Below are 20,020 nucleotides of genomic sequence, written 5' to 3' on the forward strand. Positions count from 1 at the left end.
TTTGTTTACTTCTCTTGCTTAACAAAAAAAAACAGTATTTCACTCTTAAAAGGGGCTTTTAATTCAGCACATTTGTCAGAATGAATGTTGGCATTGCACATTTGTATGTTATAATGTAGGAGATATGTTGAATTTTACAGCTTTTTTTATGTGTGACGATGCTGTGGTTTTGTGAGGTTCGGGTAAAATACCTGCTTTTGTCTCTACAAGCACGGCTGGAAATTCTTAATTGAAAAATACCTACTTTTCCTGGTCTCCAGCAGTGGTCTCGCCTCAGTGTCACATCATCCAAAATCTCCTACTCTTTAATCCTTTGAAACCTGGAATGTTATACCTCTTTTGTGCAGCGTTCAGACATCCTTCACAAGTATTTAAACCTTCGAACCCTGAGCAGGTTTTATTTCATTCAAAAAACAAATGAAAAGGCATTATTTAATTAAAAAAAACATGAGAAAAGGCACTGAGATGCTTCAGTGCCTTTTAATAACACTCATTTTTTGCAAGAAAAAAATGGTAAAAAAATAAATAAAAAAGCTAGGGAAAGTGTTCAGACAACTATAGTTAAAATAACTGAAAATTAATTAAAATGATTGTACATCATTTGTTTTTTAGAATACCTTTTCAACTAATTTTATTGTTTTTATTTTTTAATTTTTTTGTTTAATTGTATTCTTTTTTTTTAACTTTTTGCTCATCTTAGTGTAGTTTTCTTAAACTTTTTTCCTATTTTTAATAATAGTTATTATTGTTACTATTATTATTATTATTATTATAAACTTTTATATAGCACCTTTTTATACAAAAAATGCAGCAAAAGTGTAAAAAAAAGAATACAATTAAACAAAAAAAATAAAAAATAAAAACAATAAAATAGGTTGAAAAGGTGGACACACAAGATCAGTCTAAAAAATTTAAAATAAATAAATAAATAAATAAATGCATCATAGCTCAATAACAGAAAAAGCATAAATCTTAAAATAATAAAACCTAAAAATGTTAAATCATAAAATATAATATATATAATATATTATTATATAATACATATATATAATAAAGTATTTTAAAATTTATGGTATAATATATAACAAGAAAACAGTATGTTCAGGTATTTGATCAATTACATAAGAATGATTAGTTTCGGTCACGAGACAATCCCTCATCGAGCAGTGACAGCGTCTCGCGACAGCTCGGCCGAGTTGACGGCACCTGACGTGTCTCCGTCAACACAACAATGGCGGACGCCGCGGAGGAAGCTCTTCAGGGCAGCTGGTGAGACGATTTCTTATCGGACTAACATCACGAGAGGCGTCTTCTTTCGATGTCAAACAACTGCGTCGGTTTTATCTGACAGTATTTGATATAAAATAACTGAATTTAAGTTTGAGTCGTTGATGTGCTCCGCTGACAGACGCTAACAGCTAACCTGAAGCCAGTCTGTACCGTTACTGCTCGGCAGCTAGCCAGCTAACGTAAATTAGCCAAGTTGTTTCTGATAAATTGGCACATCAGTCGTTAAAAAAAGACACAAATAACTAAAGAGTTTTTGAGAAAGTTCCGTTAAGTTATCTTTTTTTTTCATCACTTTCTTTCGAGCACAGATGAGTTTATAGGAAAAGCCTGTTAGCCAGCAAGCTAACAATAACTAGCTAGATAGCCGGTGTTTGACGAGTTCTGCTTCCCTTTTTTTTAGATCATAGATAAATACATTTGTTTATTGATTTTCAATCAGATTTTGAATCAGAATGAGGTCTACATAATGTGAGCACATACAAGATTGTGACGTACATATAAAGCGTGACACGAAAGAGGAGCAGAGATTTTAGATTGAGCAAATTAAAAACATTGTTAAGATAAAGTTATAATCTGTAAACATTAAATAGTTAATCACCTTTTACCTTTTTTGGTAAAAAAGGTCGCGCTTTAACCATGGGTTAATCAGTGGAGTGCAACATCCAAAATCCAGTGAGCTTAAACATTAAAAAGGTTGCACGTTTAAAATCTTTAAATTAAGGAGGAAAAAATACTAATTTATTTGGTTGACATTACTATTATAGTAAATGTAAAGAGAAGATGAGGAAAAGGTAATGGAAAAAGATGTTGATATATACAGCAGTAAAGGTGGGAATCCCCTCCTCATGATCCTTAAGTCACAGTATAATATTATTGTTATTTTAAATGTTGCTATAATATTTATTGCGATATATAGCAAACTATTACCTTTTTTCAGCTGTAAATAATGCCACCAGAGGACAACTTCAAAGTTATTTTTTCCATTAAGATAAAGTGTTCAGAATCAGAAAAATGCCACTTTCAAACAATTTTTGGTGCAAACATTAAACATACAATAAACATATTAAGAGGAATGAAAGTATTATGAATATAAAAATGTACATTAAAAACGTGGTAGAGATACTTTTTAAGGGTATATAACATGACAAGAATGTACAAAACAGCTGTTTCAGAAGCTGTTGTTTTTTAATTGTGGAAAATATGTATCTAGTAGACTAAAAAATGAACTGATTTTATTATTCTAGTAGGCTATCAAAAGTATAATTAATATTTACAATATTAATAATATCTATGATAAGAAATTAGTAAATCAGTGCTTGCCATCCCTGTACCGATCCAACTTAACCACAAAAAAATTAAAATTTTTCCCCGACCCCAAAATGCAAAGTAGTTATTGAATATTTGTCCCCTGAAAGTTTTCTTAAGAAGAACTTAAAGCTTTATTGATAAGCACAGCTTTTTATCTTGAGGTAAATTTATTATTTTCTCTACTTTAAGCTCATATAAAGCATCCCACACCTATTGACATTAAAATGACAGTTAGGCAATCTTCCAATTCAAGAAAATGAGTTGTTGGGCTAAAAGAGTTTGAATCAGTCTGTTTAGCTGCCAGTTTAAGTTTTTCAGGAAGAATGCCAAATAGAGCTGTCAAAATGTCTAAATCAGTGATAATAATACATGGAAAAATATTCAAAGATTTTCACCTAAAACTGACGTAGTCTAGGGCATGAACAGAAAGTACTGAACAAAGACGCTGGTTCTGTTGTGCAGTGAGGATCCATTACTGGAGAATATTTTATTTCATTTTGCTCAGTTTCCGGTCAGTCAGTCTGACGTGAGTTCTGCTTCCTTTTAAATCCTGCTATAGCCCTGACCCTTACTCCAGTTTGTTCCTTTCATGTCTTATACTCAACATGAGTTTAGTGATATCTGATTAAGGTAATCGTGAATTTTTGGACTTATTGTGACTGTAAGAGCTGGGCGTGTGGAGATAAATATCATAAACAGATTTCCATATCTGTGTGCGTCATGATGATATCTGCCTGGAATGGAAAATCACCTGTTATCTGGTTGAGCACAAGTCATTTGTTTTGCAGTGATAATTTGTTGCACAACAATTTTTGGGCTGTAGTAAATGAATCAAAGGAAGCTCCTTTATAATATTGCCAAATCTACACGCTGAAGAAAGGTGTCTGGGCAAAAATGTCGGTGTGGCAATAAAATAGTTAGAATTTGATTGTTGTCCTGATCTTTACTGCACTGATATACACAAGTTTAATCGCTAGTGTGCACGTTGTCTTATTTTTACAAATTGTTTAAAAAATGTCAAACATAATCACAAGTGTTCATTACAAGTTTCTGGAGAGCAGAGTTATGGCTTAAAATCCTGTTTAATCCTGTTTTGACAGCATTGAAATAAGAAAAGTTTATTATGTTTTTTATTTTTTTTCTCAAATAACAGTTAATGGATTTATCGATTAAATTTCACCTGTTCGATCAAATTCTTAACGACCGATTAATCAGTCATTAAAAAATTGTTATCATCCGTAATTGTCATTATTTAGTGTTTGGTAATTTCACTTGAGAAGTGACTTAAATCCAATGATTAATGGGTTTTCAAAAAATAATCTTTGTTGCGTTATTGTTGTTTAATTACTCGTTATAGTATTATGAGTATACTCACAGTATAAAAGGACACGAATAATAATAATAATAATAATATTTATACAGCGGCTTTCACGATATCCAAAAGACAACTACAAATAAATTATTAATGATTTTCTGTGATGAATTTACAACATTGTGGCAATGACTGATGAATGTTACACATAAAAAAATCTTATCTTTGTTTTTATGAACATTTATACTTGGCTTGATCTGTTAACTTTTGTAACTCTGTGCTGTTCTGTCCTCTTCAGGGACCAGGATCTAGCTGAGGCTCTGGACTCGGGCGGCTCTGACATGGAGATGGAGCGGAGCATCATCCAGGTCCAGGAGCATTCAGCTCAACACCGGGCCAAGATGTGGAAGGTGAGAGGGCGTGATGGAGTCCACACACACTGAAAGTGACAATGTACTCAGCAAAATATAAAACATGTAATCAGCAAGATATTATGTAGATGTATGAATCAGCAGTGCTTCTGTTATTAGAGTCCACATGTTATAACGAATTACTCTCGTCAGACACAAGTCAGCGGACTGGAAAGACCAGCATCTCAGGTTCACATAACGTAAAGGCTGTCACTGTCACACACCCTCATCTGAGGCGTCAGCTGTTTGAAAACACATACCTGCAGCATGTTTTTACATATGTGAACAAAAGATGAACGGTTTTTGTTTGTACAGTTACTCAACACCCAAACATTTCAGTAAACACCAGCCACCAGCCTGCTAAAATATGCAAGTGGCTGCTTGATTTTCTTCACTCACCAACCAAAAAAAAACAAACAAATGTAATTAATTGACCGGCTGAAAGATTTTGTAATACCAAAAAGTTAATTTCCAACCATGGCACATTCCTGCTTGTTTGTACTTTAACTCTAAAAAGTGCCACCAGGAGAAGAAGAAAAGCTCTCCTTTTTGGGTTTATAGATTTCACGTTGTTGTTGGCTGTGCTTGCAAAATGCCACTCTGTGAAAAGATATATTGTCTACTCCACCTTTTTGTTAAGCTGCTTTTGAAAAAGGTGTTTGTATAACATCCATCAGCAGGGTGTTTGACACCCAGCGTCCCTGATCCTGGGCTACCGAAGCAGATGTGTAACATCCTAAAACAAAAGGAGATTGTACTGTTGTCTTACCTGTGCTGTGAGGAACATTTTGTAGCCCTAGATTAACTAAAAGTATTAGTAAGGCAGAGAGTGCCTTTTAGTTTTAGTGCTATTTGAGTACATAAGGTTCAAGCATATTACATCCAAAAACAGGCCAGTTTTATGAAATCTGGGAACCCTGCCTGAACGACACACAGCCTGGTGATTTTCCCATCATGCTGCAGGAATTTTCATAATTGTTCTTATTTTACATTATCATTGTAACCTCTGGTGTTGCATGTATAAATCTGAGGTGTTGTTCTGCGTTTTGTGTTTTGTTTCTGTTGTACTTTTTCCTCTTCTGTGGATTTCATAAAGTATCCAACTAAATGTTGTTTTTATTATCAAATAATTTCATTTTAAAGATGAATTGATAAATCATGAAGTCTGTAAAATGTGAAAGAAAATGTTGAAATTGCTATTCATAACATCCCAGAGCCCAAAGTGACGTCTTACAACCAACAGTCCAAAACCTAAACATTTTGCTTTAAAAGTAACTCAAATGATTAATCAGTTATCAAAATAATTGGAAATTGATTGTCTTTCGACTAACCGGTTAATCGACTAATCATCGCAGCTCTAATGTATCCATCTTGTACTTGATGTAAAAGTGAAAAATAATAAATATATTGTCACAAAAGCATGTTTAACTGTTGCTGTAGATAAGCTTAACCAGTTCAGACCATGCAGTATAGCATTTATAAAGCCTCCTTTCTTGGTTTAGTGGTTATTTAATTGTTTGAAATGAATTGATACAGTCGGGACAGACAGTACATTTTGCCAAGAGCACCATCTGTCATTTCTGATTCGTTAATTGGTTGTAATTATGTCTGTTTATATCAACATGTAAAGCTTTGCACCTAACAAATTCTTAAATGGTGTAAATAACTTAAGCTAGTTTATTTTGTTGCAAACACATAACTGGGACTGCAAAAATTCCTGTTTTTGTCTCCTAATATCAAACGTTAATATATCAAATCATGCGGCTACATCTGTAGGGAGAAGATGTTCGTTGGTGGAGCAGCAGTTGAGTTACTGATTGCAGATTAGTCTCAGTCATGTGTTTTATTAATTGTCCTTTAATCGCTCTGTAGCTGCATGTTTATCATCGATTCTTTGTTTTATGTTGGCAGATCGCTCTGAATGTCTCTGGAAAAGGAGACAGCCTGTCTCCCTGGGACGGCGTGCTCGATTTACCAGAACAGACTCTCATTCACAACCGCAGTCAACAGCTGATTGGTGAGTAAATGAATGTGCCCCTAATTCCTTGATGCAATCCCGGATTTTGGAATCGCTGCAATAAAAGTATGTAGTCAGCAGCAAAACAATGAACAGAAGGAGCTGTTTGTGCAGGGCCGACATGTGAATCCCCCTCCAAATGAAAAGTCCCAGACATGATTTAAACAACTTATATGATATAATAAAGTCCACGTACAAAATGGTAATAGCAGCAAAAAGTAAAACTAGAGATTTGTGTTTATTTTCTTATTTGCAGTCTTCTAGTAGCTGAAGAACATGGTTTCAGAGAAACAAATTACTTTAAATAGTCTGAGCTTGTGACATGTTGACAACAGGATGTGCTGGAGCTCAAAATAGAAAGCCACTTTTGAGAGTGGAGCCTAGAAAAAGTATGCACACAGAAAAAATGCTCTTTTCATGTATTATTTAATAGCTGTGCTAAACCTGTGATCAGCTGTCTTTGTCTTCACTGCTCAGCTTCTCGCTTTTTGAATGTGGTCACTTTTGTTTGTGATGTTTCTATTGAAAAAGCTTCTGACACACAGTCTGTGTTGGTTCCCGTGTTTAGATCAGCTGGAAGCATCCGAGGAGGAGAGGAGTGACATGGTGTCTGACGTTGAGTCGGTCATCACGTTCTACTGCAAGTCCCGTAACATCTCCTTCACCCCGGAGCTGAGCTGGCCGCACCTGCTCAAACCTCTGCTGGGACTTCAGCTTCCCCGCAGCGATCTCTACAACTGCTTCTACGCCGTCATGAACAAATACATCCCCAGGTGAGCCGTGTGTTTTCACTGCTTCACATACCACTCAGTAAGAGGTTAGGAAAAGGATACTTTATAATTTTAAAGCGTCTTAAATCTGTCTGTTTCAGGGACTGCGTGCCAAACGGCCGACCCTTCCACCTGTACAGACTACTGCTGCAGTACCATGAGCCAGAGCTCTGCTCCTTCCTGGACACCAAAAAGATCACACCTGACTCCTACGCCATCAACTGGGTACGCATGTCTTCACAGTCACAGCTTCTCTGAGTCATTCTGACATGTTTTTGCAAAAACTATGACAAAATATTTTCGTTGACAGTGTTTTTTTCCCATGACTAAGTCAAAACGATGCCAAGACGGCACTTGCATCATAAATACCTGGAGCACACCGCATGTGTGAGCAGTGCATGGTGCACGATTTTCCACATTTAGGACCACATATCTCGCTCAAACATTAAGTCGTGAAAGCTCCTGCATTGTCAGCAACACGGTCCTGCAAATATTTCACAATAAAATGCATTGTGTCGACAACAGACGGGATTCTGTCGACAGAGACGTTGTCAGATGACTTTTATTTTAAAACAGAAGCAGGAAAGTTTGATTTAAACAGATATTTTTGTATTTCTCTGTCACAGATAAAGACGATGAAACTGTAATAAAAGGCTGTATGGAATCAATTTAATTATCAAAACACGATTTTCACTGTCTGTTTCTGCTGACAACCGTGCATTACGTGCGGAAAAAAAAGGCGAACCACTCTTTCTCTTGACGTGCTGCGGCTGCTCACACAGGCAGTGTGGCGGCTCTTACTTGTTAACATGGCTGCTAATCATCACTCTAGCTTTAAAAGTGAAATGCTCAGATTTTTAGTCAACTAAAACTTGACTAAAAAAGAAAACAGGATGTGGTTGACAAAATCTGATAAAATTAACGAGGACATTTGAAACAGGACGAAGACTAAACTTAAAAAATAACACCAGTGTGAACTCCTGTGTTTTCGTTTCCTCCACAGATGGGCAGTCTGTTTTCCAGCCACTGCCTTCCCGACGTCACCCAGGCCTTGTGGGACTGCTACTTCCAGCAGGCCGACCCCTTCCTCATCTTCTTCCTCATGCTCATCATCCTCGTCAATGCCAAGTAGGCAGCCGCTCGTGAAAGCGCCACACAAACATGATCATATTAAAGAGCCCTTTGAAACCTGAGCAGATAGGCTTCATTTTTTTAGAAAACAAGGGAAAAAGGCAATGAGCAATTTCAGACACCAAAAAACTGCAAGAAATTTGTGAAAACGTTAGTACAAAATTCCCTCAAAATTGGCAAAAAAGAAAGAAAAATAAACTTCAAAAACAAGCAAATTACATTTCAATTCCAATTACAATTCAATACAACATTTTTGGACATTTTTCAAAAATCTTGCAATTTGCAGGACATTTGCTGCTATGTTGTTCATTGCCTTTTTTTCGCATGTTTCTGAAGAAGAAATCAAAACAATCAGCTCTGGTTACTAAAGTTAAAATACTTCAAACACAATACAAGAAATGTGATGTTGATCCAGGCTTAAAGGGTTAAATGTGAAATGTGATTTGTGTTTGTTTGATTCACCCTCAGAGAGTCCATCCTTTCACAAGAAGGACAAAGCAAAGAGGACATCATCAGTAAGTCGCTGCCGTTTGATTTGTGGTTTTTGTGTTTAAACTCACGTTGAACGTTGGAGTTAAACGAGGCTTTCTCCGTCACAGAAATGCTGGAATCGTCCCCATCTCACCTGGAAGCCGAAGACATTGAAGATTTGTTTTCTCTGGCTCAGTATTACCAGAGTAAGACCCCTCTGTCCCTCAGAAAGGTGAGTCTCTGCGTGCAGTCCGTGTTTGTGTTTGGAGAAGTGCTGAGCAGAACAAAGACGGTGACGAGGATGCTGACAAAGAGAGAAAGGCAGCTGCACAAGAGACCTCGTTGTTTCAAAGCCGTCATTGTTTGTTTTGCTTTTCCCGCCCTGACAGATGAACCAGAATCTGTTTGGGAGCAGCCTGGTGGCTCTGAAAGAAGAGGACACGGACCTGAGTCAGGCGCTGTGTCTCCCGGTGTCTGTCCCTGAGATCCTGCAGGCCAACCAGCTGCAGCAGGTCAGTAACACTCAGCTCCCTGAAGTCAGCTATGAGATAAGACAGAGAGAGATATAATGTGATGATAATGGATTTGACTTCCAGGACGGGGTGCGTTTCTTTGTGGTGGATTGTCGGCCTGCAGAGCAGTACAATGCTGGACACCTGTCCACGGCCTTCCACCTGGACTCTGACCTGGTGAGAGTATAATGCAGAATGTTGATTCTGTGGTCAAATGAATGCAGTATATGAATGTTTTCAGAGTAAGAAATGTGTTTTCTTTTTCTCTCACAGATGCTCCAGAACCCCTCTGAGTTCGCCCTCTCTGTGAAGTCCCTCTTGGAGGCTCAGAAACAGTCTTTGGAGTCCGGCTCCATTGCCAGCGGAGAGCACCTGTGCTTCATGGGCAGCGGCAGGGAGGAGGAGGACATGTACATGAACATGGTGTTGGCCCACTTTCTACAGGTGAGAGATATCACCAGAGACGATAGTCGGAAAAAAAATAGCTCTAGATCAGCGATACTCAACTTGCTTTTTGGGGGCAATTTTTGCAAAAAGAGAGGAAGCCGGGGGCCTTTTAAAAAACAATAATTAATTATTAATAATCTATAATTATCTGTATATATTAAATAAATGTATGCTTCTTTTCAATCTTTTATTTTTTGTTGTCCTCACTCATATTTGTCAAAATCCAGTTGCAGCGGGTCAGCTGTACACAGAGGCTTTTTTAGGATTTTAGGACATTTGGAGCTTAGCTGGACCTCTGTTGGTGGTCGGGGGCTTTTTTTGTTTTTATGTTCCAGAAAAATCCCAGCCTGAATAACTTTATTTTAATGTTGCATTAGAAAATAGTGGGCGGGCCACACATCACCCCATGGTTCAGATTTGGCTCACATGCCTTAAGCTGAGTAACACTGTTCTAGTGCCATTTGCTTCCCTTTTTTGTGTAACTGAAATTGTAACATGATCTGTAGTTACCAGTTTTTGTTTTTGCTAACATCTTTGCTAATTTAAGGTTTTCTGTTACAGAAAAACAAAGAATACGTCAGCATTGCTAAAGGAGGTTTCATGGGTAAGTAGGTGAATATAAGAATACTGACACACTGGAGCTAAATTCTGCATTAAATTCTGTGTAGATTTATCACTAAAACTCTGCACACAAAGACAGAAATATCCACACACATTATAAAGCCGTGCATACGCCTGGTTCTGTTTATGAATTTCTATTAGTGTGAAACTGGGAGTACGAGCTTCATTTCCACAGAGCAGCTGTCATTTTCAGTGATTTCATTCATTTAACTTGTATCAAAGCAGACTTGATAAAATGCTTCATATTAAATGGTAAATGAAAAAATCAATATATGATGTGAAAAAAAAACAATAAAAGACCACACTAGTAATTAAAGATCGTACTGACATATAAACTGAAGACAAAAAAAACAAAATCTGAATTTGGCAGCCTAAACAAGGTTTTATTATTAGATTATGTGACTCACCATGTGTCTCATCTCCACCTTATATCTCAAGAAAACATTTACGTATGGTCTGAAGGAGGTATTAGAAGCACACTTTCTGACCACACAGTCTTCTGTAATGAACAAAATAATCACCTCTGGAAAACTGTGTGTGCATGTTTTTAATAAGAACACATTGTTAATATTTTTTGCCCATTTTGGATATTTGTGTGAAGCAAAAACTCAGTGGACTTTGTGTGATTTCAGCTCTCCAAAAGCATCTGGTGGACATGAATATTGAGGGTTTGGACTCTTCATACCTCCACTGGATCGTCAGCACGTCAGGATCTCACAGCAGCCTCAGCTCGGCTGATGTAAGTGGACAGAAACATTTTTGCTCAGTAGTTTGACTTTAAATCAATGAGATATTATGTTTTTATCGGCTGAGCGCTGCTATATTTGACATGTTCTGATTACATTTTTACTTCTTTTTATCCTGTTACAGGGAGAGTCACTAAGTAGCCCTGGAGACGGCAAAGGCGTCAAGTCTTTGGTCAACAAAATGACGTTTGCTCTAAAGTCCAAATCAGTGAACGTGAAGGAGAAGATGATCAGCTTCATCGAGAATACCTCCACTCCTGTAGACAGGTGAGACCCGAGTTCTTCCTCTGAAGCCCAAACCTGCACTCCCGAATCACACACTACATCTGCTGTCGTCACAATTACCAATTTATCAGTTTTTAACACATTGATTCTGAATATTTGAAACGGTTTTAATACTTATTTTCCACTTTATCAATACACTGGCACCAGCTGCGCTCTCTCACGCCAACTTATTCTTAATGTTTAATACTTTCATTCAGCTGTTCTCTGCTACTAATCAAGCAAAAAAAACAAGTTGTTGTCATGTTGTAGCATTGTTGTATTTTTCTTTTAATGAAATTAAGTTCAGATTTTAATTCTGTGACTTCAGTCATTTTTTTACAGGGGTATTGACTCACAATATAAGTAAAGGAATTGAATTAAAGTAAGAAATTCCAGTTTTGTGACAACAAAATACATTTTTATCCTTTACCTTGTCATTTTTAGGGGATTAAAGTTTTGCTACATTTGGTTTGTAAGGCTTCAATTATATATGAATTCAAGATTTTAAAGGTATAATTCTTCTAAAAATATATAATACTAAAAATAGAACAAAAAACAATGAAATCACTTTATCTGGTAAACAAATGTGACATTTCTTTTCACAATTCGCAGTAAATAAATGTGTTTAATAGTTTATTGAAAATAGAATAATAATAAAATAATAACTTAGTATCTCAAATTTATGATGTAGTATCTTAAAATGAGATGAAATAATGAGTTATATTTTCATTATTTTGGGAAAATGTCTCTTTATATGACTCAGCAGGATCTTTTGTTTTCATCACACTAGTAGAAATGGGCTTCCATAATAGTAAATACTTAAATGTGTTTTTGTCCTCTTTGCATCTGACTGAACACATTGTCGGGTGTGAACTCTGTGGCCTGTAAAAATGTTGAAAGGCTTTTCTTCTCACACATTTAATGTCCCACTGGTCTGATATAAACATGGACTTGACTATAAAATCTGAGAAATTAAGTCATTTGATGACTGTAAAGTTACATTTAGTCTCACAGTTTTTTGGATTTTTTAATTTAAGTGTACCATACCTTGTGCCTTATTCCATGCTAGAATATCTTTCAATCTGCCGTGGCCAGAGAAGGTGATTCCAGATCGGTAAGAGCTCCCTGACATCGAGCTGTTCGTCACCAGCATGCCCACTGGCTGTAGACCCGCACCGGTCGGCGGGATCGTAGGCGCGTTAGCCTGTCTCACATTAACGCATGCTTAGTAAATCAGCATCTCACTCATGTAACAGCCCTACACGTTCAAGAAGTTTAAAGGGACAGTTTGGATTTTTTGAAGAGCGGTTATATGAGGCACTTATCCATCAGCATGCCCCAGTTAAGAGAAGCTGCAGGAGCACCACCACAGAGGCTAAGCAATGTAATATTATGTACTTTTGCCCCCTAAAAAACATCAGTTTAAATGTACGCTATATTTAGGATATTTTCACTGCTTTACCATGTGGTCAGACAGCCCTTTCTTACAGGGAGCTAAAGCTGTAATCTATGCTCTCTCTAAAGCCAACAGACTGCTTTGACAAAAACTGTGATTTTACCTCACAGGACACAGCAGATGTTGCTCACAGGAGTTAGTTTGTTTGTTATTGTTAGGGTTGGGTACCGAAAACCCAGTGCGAGTATGTGCACTTGGACCTATTGAGCGGTAAAATGTTATATTGCAAGCTCAAATTTGCATTTGCAGTAACAAAAATGCAATTCTTTCCTGTCGTTGACTGTCGTTTTCTGCTTAATTTTGAAAAAAGAATCAATCCAGGCAGCATTTAGGTAACAGTACAGTTTTAAAAATATTGTTTGGAACCAGTATCGGGGTAAAAAACCCAAACAATACCCAACCCTAGTAACTGTGTAACTTAAGTGTTAATTTGAATCTATCAAAGTCACACAATAACAAGCGAACTCATCGAGGCAGCGATAGACCAGCAAATCCCATGTTGTGCGAAGTAAAGTGGCTGTTTTCTGTTTTCTCAGTGAAGTCTGGTGGCTTCAGAGAGCAGAGATAACTGCTTCAGTTCTTGTTGGAAAGAGAGAAAAAATATTCTCAATAAAGCGTACCCTTGAACTGCTCTCTCCGTCCGCAGCAGCACATTACATAACGTCAGTGTCGGTATTCTTGATTGCGTCTCTAAACTTGAAACGAAGTGCAGTCTGTCACACACTGACTGCAGAAAAGTACCTCATACAACCGCACTTCCAAAAATCCAAACTATCCCTTTAATCTGTCGTCATGCTTTCACTAACAACATTCAGCACTGCTGTTTAGTGGCACCACTGAAGCTGCTGTGGCCTCTCAGGGAGCATCGAGCCATCTTTACATCCACAACTCACTGAGGCTGTCGTCTGAGTAACATGAGGTGTTTAAGATCAAAACTTTAGCTTCTCTGCTGTTTGCTTTGAGATGCTCTTAACAGTCTGTCTGTCCATTTCATTGTAGATGATAGTCAGGGCTATGCAGCACTTTTAATCCACTCTAAAAAAAATAAATCTACACTGCTGATAGCCCTGAATATCATGCACTGACTAATCTAGCTCTTCTGGAGTATAAATGTCTCATTTAACCTCTTTCTTTGTGATAAACAGCATAACTCGGCAGGACATGACATGGCTATTTGTGTGCAACCTTGCTGGGGTGTTTTTGTTTTCATCAGAGGCATTTACGTGCCTCGCGTCCTTCGCTCAGTGCAGATGTGACGCTCTAAGTCTTGTTTTGTTTTCCGTCTCAGGCATGTGAGCAGCAGCGACCGCGTCGGCAAACCTTACCGGGGGGTGAAGCCCGTGTTCAGTATTGGTGACGAGGAGGAGTACGATACAGGTAAACCCACACTGAGCCCGTGGAAATTTAAAGAGTTTTCAAGATTAAAAATGTTTGAATAATCTGACGTTTATCTCATCTGCTGTTCTCCACAGATGAGATCGACAGCTCATCCATGTCAGACGATGACAGGAAGGAGATCGTCAACATTCAGACCTGGATAAACAAACCAGACGTAAAACATCACATTCCATGTAATGAGGTGAAAGAAACAGGTCACATGTTCCCCAGGTGAGCTCCTGAACTGATTTGGTTAAAATGAAAACTGAAAACTTTTCCTCTACAACATTTCCAAGTGGTGTTTTTCTTGTTGCCTTTATATATATGCCTTTAAATATATATTTAGTAATTTCCACACCTCAAAAATGTGCTTAAAATCCAAGCAAATCCCTGTGTTTTAGCTGCTTAAATGGCTTTGAAATTAGCTTCATGGCGCACTGTGAATGACATCACAATCAAGGAGTGCTGCTGATTGGTTTGTTGTGAATCCTGGACAGAGTTAGTCATTGATCCAAGGACAACACTTACGTGGAGATATCAGATATCGTGCTTTCTTGTCACTCCTGGTTCGTTTTCTGGCTGCTAGTGTTAATTTACGTAAGCAACATGGATTTGAACCGGAGTCCTGATCTCACTGTAATTAAGACAGAGTCAAATATACGGTAATATTATAAATACACTGTTACTTGAAATAAATGTGAAATAGTTGATGTACCTTTTTTGTGACGTAAATCAAGCCATTTTCCTCGTAGGGGAATTTTACCAAGTCAAACGCAGAATTGAAAAGTGAAAACGAGGCTAATAGGGAACAAATCCAAATGCAGCTGATGCCATTATTCTATAGCCATCACATTGTGCAATCAACATTTACTTTCTAACAATAAATGTAAGTATTTCAACTTTAATGTGTGCAGAAATACACACATTAAATTCCTCACATGAATCCCTGACTCTCATAGCCTCGAGCTGTCGTGGGTGTTTCAGGTTGAATTGGGTAATTAGGGGAGGAAGTTGCATTTAAAGGTGACTAATCGTCACTGCCTTAAACATGAGTGAACGGTGATTCAGGAATCCGTGAATCACGGCTCTGACTCTGTTCTCCTGTCGTTCTTCCAGCCACTTGTTGATCACAGCCACTCACATGTACTGCCTGCGCGAGATCGCCTCGAGGAAAGGTTTCGCCTACATCCAATCCAGACAAGCACTGAACTCCGTGGTGAAGATCACATCCAAAAAGAAGCACCCAGAACTGATCACGTTCAAGTTCGGCACCAACAACTCAGCTGGAGTGGAGATATCAGCAGTCGAGAGGTGCTTTTCTACAGAAGCAGAGTTCAAATTTAATATCCTAATGATCAGAAAAAGCCCTAAATGGGTGTAATTTTAGGATGGAGATGCAGCCCAGCGTGCACCAAGTTCTTCACATCAAAACACACAGAAGACAAAAAGACATAATAATAAAACCTGCATTTAAAAATAAAATCAGATTAGAATAGAAAACATAGTATGTATCTTCAAATTGAAAAAAACCCAGTAAGATAAAATAAGGATAAAAATTGAATGCACAGAATGCACAACATAAGAAGGAAAATGAAATAAAACCCAGCATAAAAATAGAGTATATAAAATGCATTTTTTTTTTTCAAAAATGATTTTTTTAGGGCTTTTATTGCCTTTATTTGATAGGACAGCCATAGTGTGAAAGGGGGAGAGAGAAAGGGGATGACATGCAGCAAAGGGCCGAGGCCAGACTCGAACCTGCGGCTGCTGCGAGGACACAGCCGCTGTACACGGGGCGCCTGCTCTATCAGCTGAGCCACCGTGCGCCCCAAAAAATGCATAAAATTAAATGCAATAAAAACACGTGTACAGCTGCAGAATTTATTTGTTACTGTCAGTCTTGTCTCCTGTGTGCTCACGTTTTCTCCTCCCTCCTCTCAGATATTTGATACCCAACGCAGGCGATGCCACCAAGGTCATCAAGCAGCAGATCATGAAGGTCCTCGACGCTCTGGAGAGCTCGTAAAGCGAGACGACGGGGTCGTGACGGCCAGCCGTGACACGAACTGTAAGAAGAGTCTCTGTCTGCCGAGAGTGACACCTTCTCCTCCCGCTCTCCCTCCTGGACAGACCCGGTGCAGCGTTGACCGTGAGGCCCTGTGTGTCAGTGTTTGGGACCTGGGTGTGCACACTGCTGGCTGCGGGCCTGTGGGACACGCTGTGTGTGTTGAAATACTTAGGTGCTCCGCAGTCATCTTCTTAAACTAAGTTAAGAAATATTAGTTATGCTGTATGTTCTTCTTCATTGTTCAAACATGGGATCTCATCAGTGCAATTCTACTTTTGGCGACGTCCCTCTGGCCTTAACGTAGCGGACTGACCGACCTGCTCGATCACTACATGACTGACCTTTGACTTCTCGATTCTGACCCGTTTGTTTTGCTTTTTGCAGTGAACAGTATTGCTGCTCAGTCGTGTCTCTTAGTTTAGCTCTCGGATGCTCTGAGAGCAGATTTAACGATCGTTGTTCTGGTCGGACTACTTTAACAACATCAACACGCACATTTTCAAAAAAACGAAGCATTGCTGGCACATGAGTCGGGTTTCCTACAACTGTTTTTGATAACTTTGATTTCCCAGCAGGCCGCCTTAAAGAGAAATTATTTGAGGACGTTTATAAATACACAGAACTTTGCAATGTCGTTTTAAAAGCATATCCTGATAGTTAAAACTGCAGTGAAACTTAAACTGGCTTCTAAACCAGCTGAAGCTCCCCTTCTTTCTAGAGTGAGAAGTTCGCCTTTTACGGTTTTCTGGAGTTGATTTATTCTTTGTTTTTACATATAAATATGAATAAAAGTTATGTTAGGCTCTTTAATTTTGACGACATTGGGCAAAAGTACCAATGAGCACATTTATTCAAGTGGTCTGTGAGAACACTTGACGTCTGCTTGGCTTCATTTTCTGGCTTCAGAATATACAGCCTGTGATGCAAATTTTGGCCATTTTCAGAGAGAACAGCTGTCAGTCATGTCAATCACTGATCTCGAACTGTGATTTAAACTGATTTTGACACTTAGTTCATTTAGTTAAAGCGACAGCTCACATCTCAGTGCTATTCATCGTTTTTACAGACTACTTTAGATAAAACCATTTCCTTTCTGTTGGAGAATGTGCAGTCTGTGCAGCGCTGGGTCTGAAATTTAGCTTTGACTCGCCTCTGCAGCAGCTGCTCCTGTTGTATGCAGGACGGCGAGGCGGCACAACGGCGTGATATTCCTGCCTTGAGCAAGCTGTGTAAATGCTGCTTATGAAAAAACTATTTTAGGCTTTTTTTCTCATTTTGGTCAACATGACACTTGGCTTTAAAACGTGGTGCACTTTTGGGGGTCCTGGTTTGACCCCAGTTTGCAAGCAGCGATCGACATGATTGACAGCTGTGTGTCAGAGACTCCTTTGCTCTGATTGGTTGTTTTAAGGTTCTTACAGACGCCATCAGGAGCACTCTGAGGAGACAGAGGAGCATGATTTTTTCACAGATTATCTGTCTCATGTACGACTGTCAAGATCTTGTGATGGTTAAAGAAAACTAACTTTTTGTTGTTTTTGCTAAAAAATGACCTACTGTAGCTTTAACTTTGTCTCACAGCAGTCTGATGTAGCTCTCAGAAAGCGCCGCTCGCTGCCCCTCTGGACTACATTAGTATTATAACAGGAGCGTCAGTGACTGTCGTTGTTAAACCTTTGAACCCAAAGCAAATTGGTGAAATTTCACTTTTAAAAAACAGGAAAAAAAGCAATGAGCAACTTGAAGTATTACACAAATTGCTAGAAATCAGTAGATTTTGAAATGTATTTAGAAAAGGCAAGGGAAAAAAGAAAAGGTTAGGGAAAAACTATGTTCGAATTATCAGAATTGTATATTTTCAATTGTTACGAAATTATTATAATTAAGAACTTCTTCCAGGTCATTTTTTTGTATTTTTTTTTCTCTTTTTTAAATTTTTTTTTCGATACTTTTTTGGTAATTTTATTGGTACTTTGTTCACTTAACTTTTTACTAATATCTTTCTATTTTTTTTATTACTTTTTTCCAGATTTCTTTTTTTTTTCTTGCTTTTTCTTTTTTCTTGCTGTTTTTTTTTACTTTTAGCTTTTTTTTTTCTTTTTTTTTTTTAACTTTTTGGGGTGTTTTTTTTTTCAGTTCACTTTTTACGAATTTCTTGCTCATTTTTGGGTCATTTTTCTTTCGCTGCTCATTGCTCTCTTTCCATGTTTTTGAATTGTATCAAGCCGATTTGTCTCAAAGGGTTAAGAGCTTGAGCACCTCAGTATTTTTTCCATCCCATTCTGATTCAGTATGTGAAAGATAACCAGTTAACCTGTTAGAAAATGTCTGGGTGAAATAAATTATTATAGCAGCTGGACGTCTGTTACTGTAACCGAAGTTTAGAGAGAAGAGATCGCTGTAACGAGGACTGTGTTTTTCACAGCTTTGAAAGGAATGAAAAGATAATTTGTAAAAAGAAAAGTCATTATATATCTATGTTTTCAGATCTGTCTTGTCTCATCGTATTATATCTCAGCAGCTTTAGTGTGCTTGCCACTGTTGCCTTCGGCCTCATGCCTGTGATGTGTGATATTGGCACCAGCAGTGGCAACATATCACAGAATATTGCTGCTTCTCCTCTAATCTTTAACTCGGTTTCGGGACATTTTCCTCGCTTTGTTCTTGCTTATTCATTCATCCGAAGTCTAGTCGTGCAGGTTCAAAGTGTCAAAGCGTCTGAAGTGATGCGGCTCCAGTTGAAACTTCTGTCCAGAGAGGGTTAATCCCCGTCATCTCTTTAACTTTAACAAGGGGAGAGGTCAAACTGAGTAAAAACGTGGCACATTTGGGTGACGAAAACTTGAATTACAGACTCTTAAATCTGGTCTTTCTTCACTCCAGTCTTTCACAGCATTCCCATGTAATCCATGCATTGTGTTGTAATTTTGTGATATTTTTCAGTATTGACTGGAAACTCCTCGATCGGGAGTCTTTACTCGGTAACATCGGTGGCAGAGGATGTCAACCACTAGTCGAAATGCAAAATGTCTCAAGTGTAATTTGCACCTTACTGTACTGCTATTATTTTCTAAGCGTTTCTGTTTTTAATAAATGGAGATTATTCGACTGCACCTGTGGAAGTCAAGTCATTTATGCATTATTTCACTTCTTTTTTTTCTTTTTCCTTTTCCCCCCTTTTTTAAAATAAAAATTCTTAGTAAGTTGTTCAGTTCACTTTTACAAATTTTTTGGTGGTGACTTCATTTTTCTTTACCTGTTTTTATTTCTTTTTTTACTTTATTTTTTTTCCCTGTTTTTGTATTTAGTTTGATTATATTACAATACGAAAGAGACGATTCACACAGCAGGCACATTTGCACATCTGGATAAAGTTGTTTTTTGCAGAGTAATTATTGCTTTATGTTCTGGAAATTATAAAAACACAAATTATATCAATTAAGTATGTTAGTTATAAGATATTCGTCACTTATTTACTGATAAGAGTTGACTTGAACTGTTTTTGTTTGTATTTTTACACAAAATTATTTAGCAAAAAAAAGTTTTTTTTAAAGGGAAATAAAACAAAAAAAAAACAATGCAGTGAGAGACAGATAAAAAAATACTAGATAAGTAAAAAAAAAATTATTACAATTATAATAATGCAAAAAGATAAAGAAAATCTTAATTAGAAAAATAAATTTAATTTTAAAAAAGGAGGGATAATGAAGATAATGAACCTAAAAACTTGTGTTCATTAATTTGGAATTTTCCCAATATTATTAAAAAACAAGTTGACGACATAATTTAGGGATTTTAGTAAATATATTAGCCTACTGAT

The 20,020-nt window shown here is 37.5% G+C and overlaps 1 protein-coding gene across 2 annotated transcripts; it reads left to right on the forward strand.

Annotated features, from left to right (window-relative positions):
- Positions 1 to 1,216: 1,216 nt before the first annotated feature.
- On the forward strand, positions 1,217 to 17,943 carry tbc1d23 (TBC1 domain family, member 23). Of its 2 annotated transcripts, XM_042483664.1 has the most exons (19): positions 1,217 to 1,269; positions 4,209 to 4,320; positions 6,232 to 6,337; positions 6,906 to 7,110; positions 7,209 to 7,332; positions 8,111 to 8,235; positions 8,707 to 8,753; positions 8,838 to 8,941; positions 9,099 to 9,221; positions 9,306 to 9,398; positions 9,495 to 9,665; positions 10,230 to 10,272; positions 10,922 to 11,028; positions 11,160 to 11,302; positions 12,369 to 12,413; positions 14,044 to 14,132; positions 14,228 to 14,363; positions 15,249 to 15,443; positions 16,074 to 17,943. In XM_042483664.1, the coding sequence occupies exons 1-19, from the start codon at positions 1,232 to 1,234 to the stop codon at positions 16,156 to 16,158; spliced, it is 2,091 nt and encodes a 696-aa protein (XP_042339598.1). In that variant the 5' UTR covers positions 1,217 to 1,231; the 3' UTR covers positions 16,159 to 17,943. The 2 variants fall into 2 exon arrangements, with proteins under 2 accessions (XP_042339598.1, XP_042339600.1); XM_042483666.1 differs by lacking the exon at positions 12,369 to 12,413.
- Positions 17,944 to 20,020: the final 2,077 nt, after the last annotated feature.

The sequence above is a fragment of the Plectropomus leopardus genome, chromosome 3 (genome assembly GCF_008729295.1).
Source record: "Plectropomus leopardus isolate mb chromosome 3, YSFRI_Pleo_2.0, whole genome shotgun sequence".
NCBI lineage: Eukaryota > Metazoa > Chordata > Actinopteri > Perciformes > Serranidae > Plectropomus > Plectropomus leopardus.

Excerpts from the sequence above, each read along its gene's own strand:
- tbc1d23 (XM_042483664.1), top strand. The coding sequence starts at position 1,232 with ATGGCGGACGCCGCGGAGGAAGCTCTTCAGGGCAGCTG. Across the intron at positions 9,399-9,494 it reads TCCACCTGGACTCTGACCTG|ATGCTCCAGAACCCCTCTGA; the intron begins GTGAGAGTATAA and ends TTTCTCTCACAG. Across the intron at positions 15,444-16,073 it reads GAGATATCAGCAGTCGAGAG|ATATTTGATACCCAACGCAG; the intron begins GTGCTTTTCTAC and ends CCCTCCTCTCAG.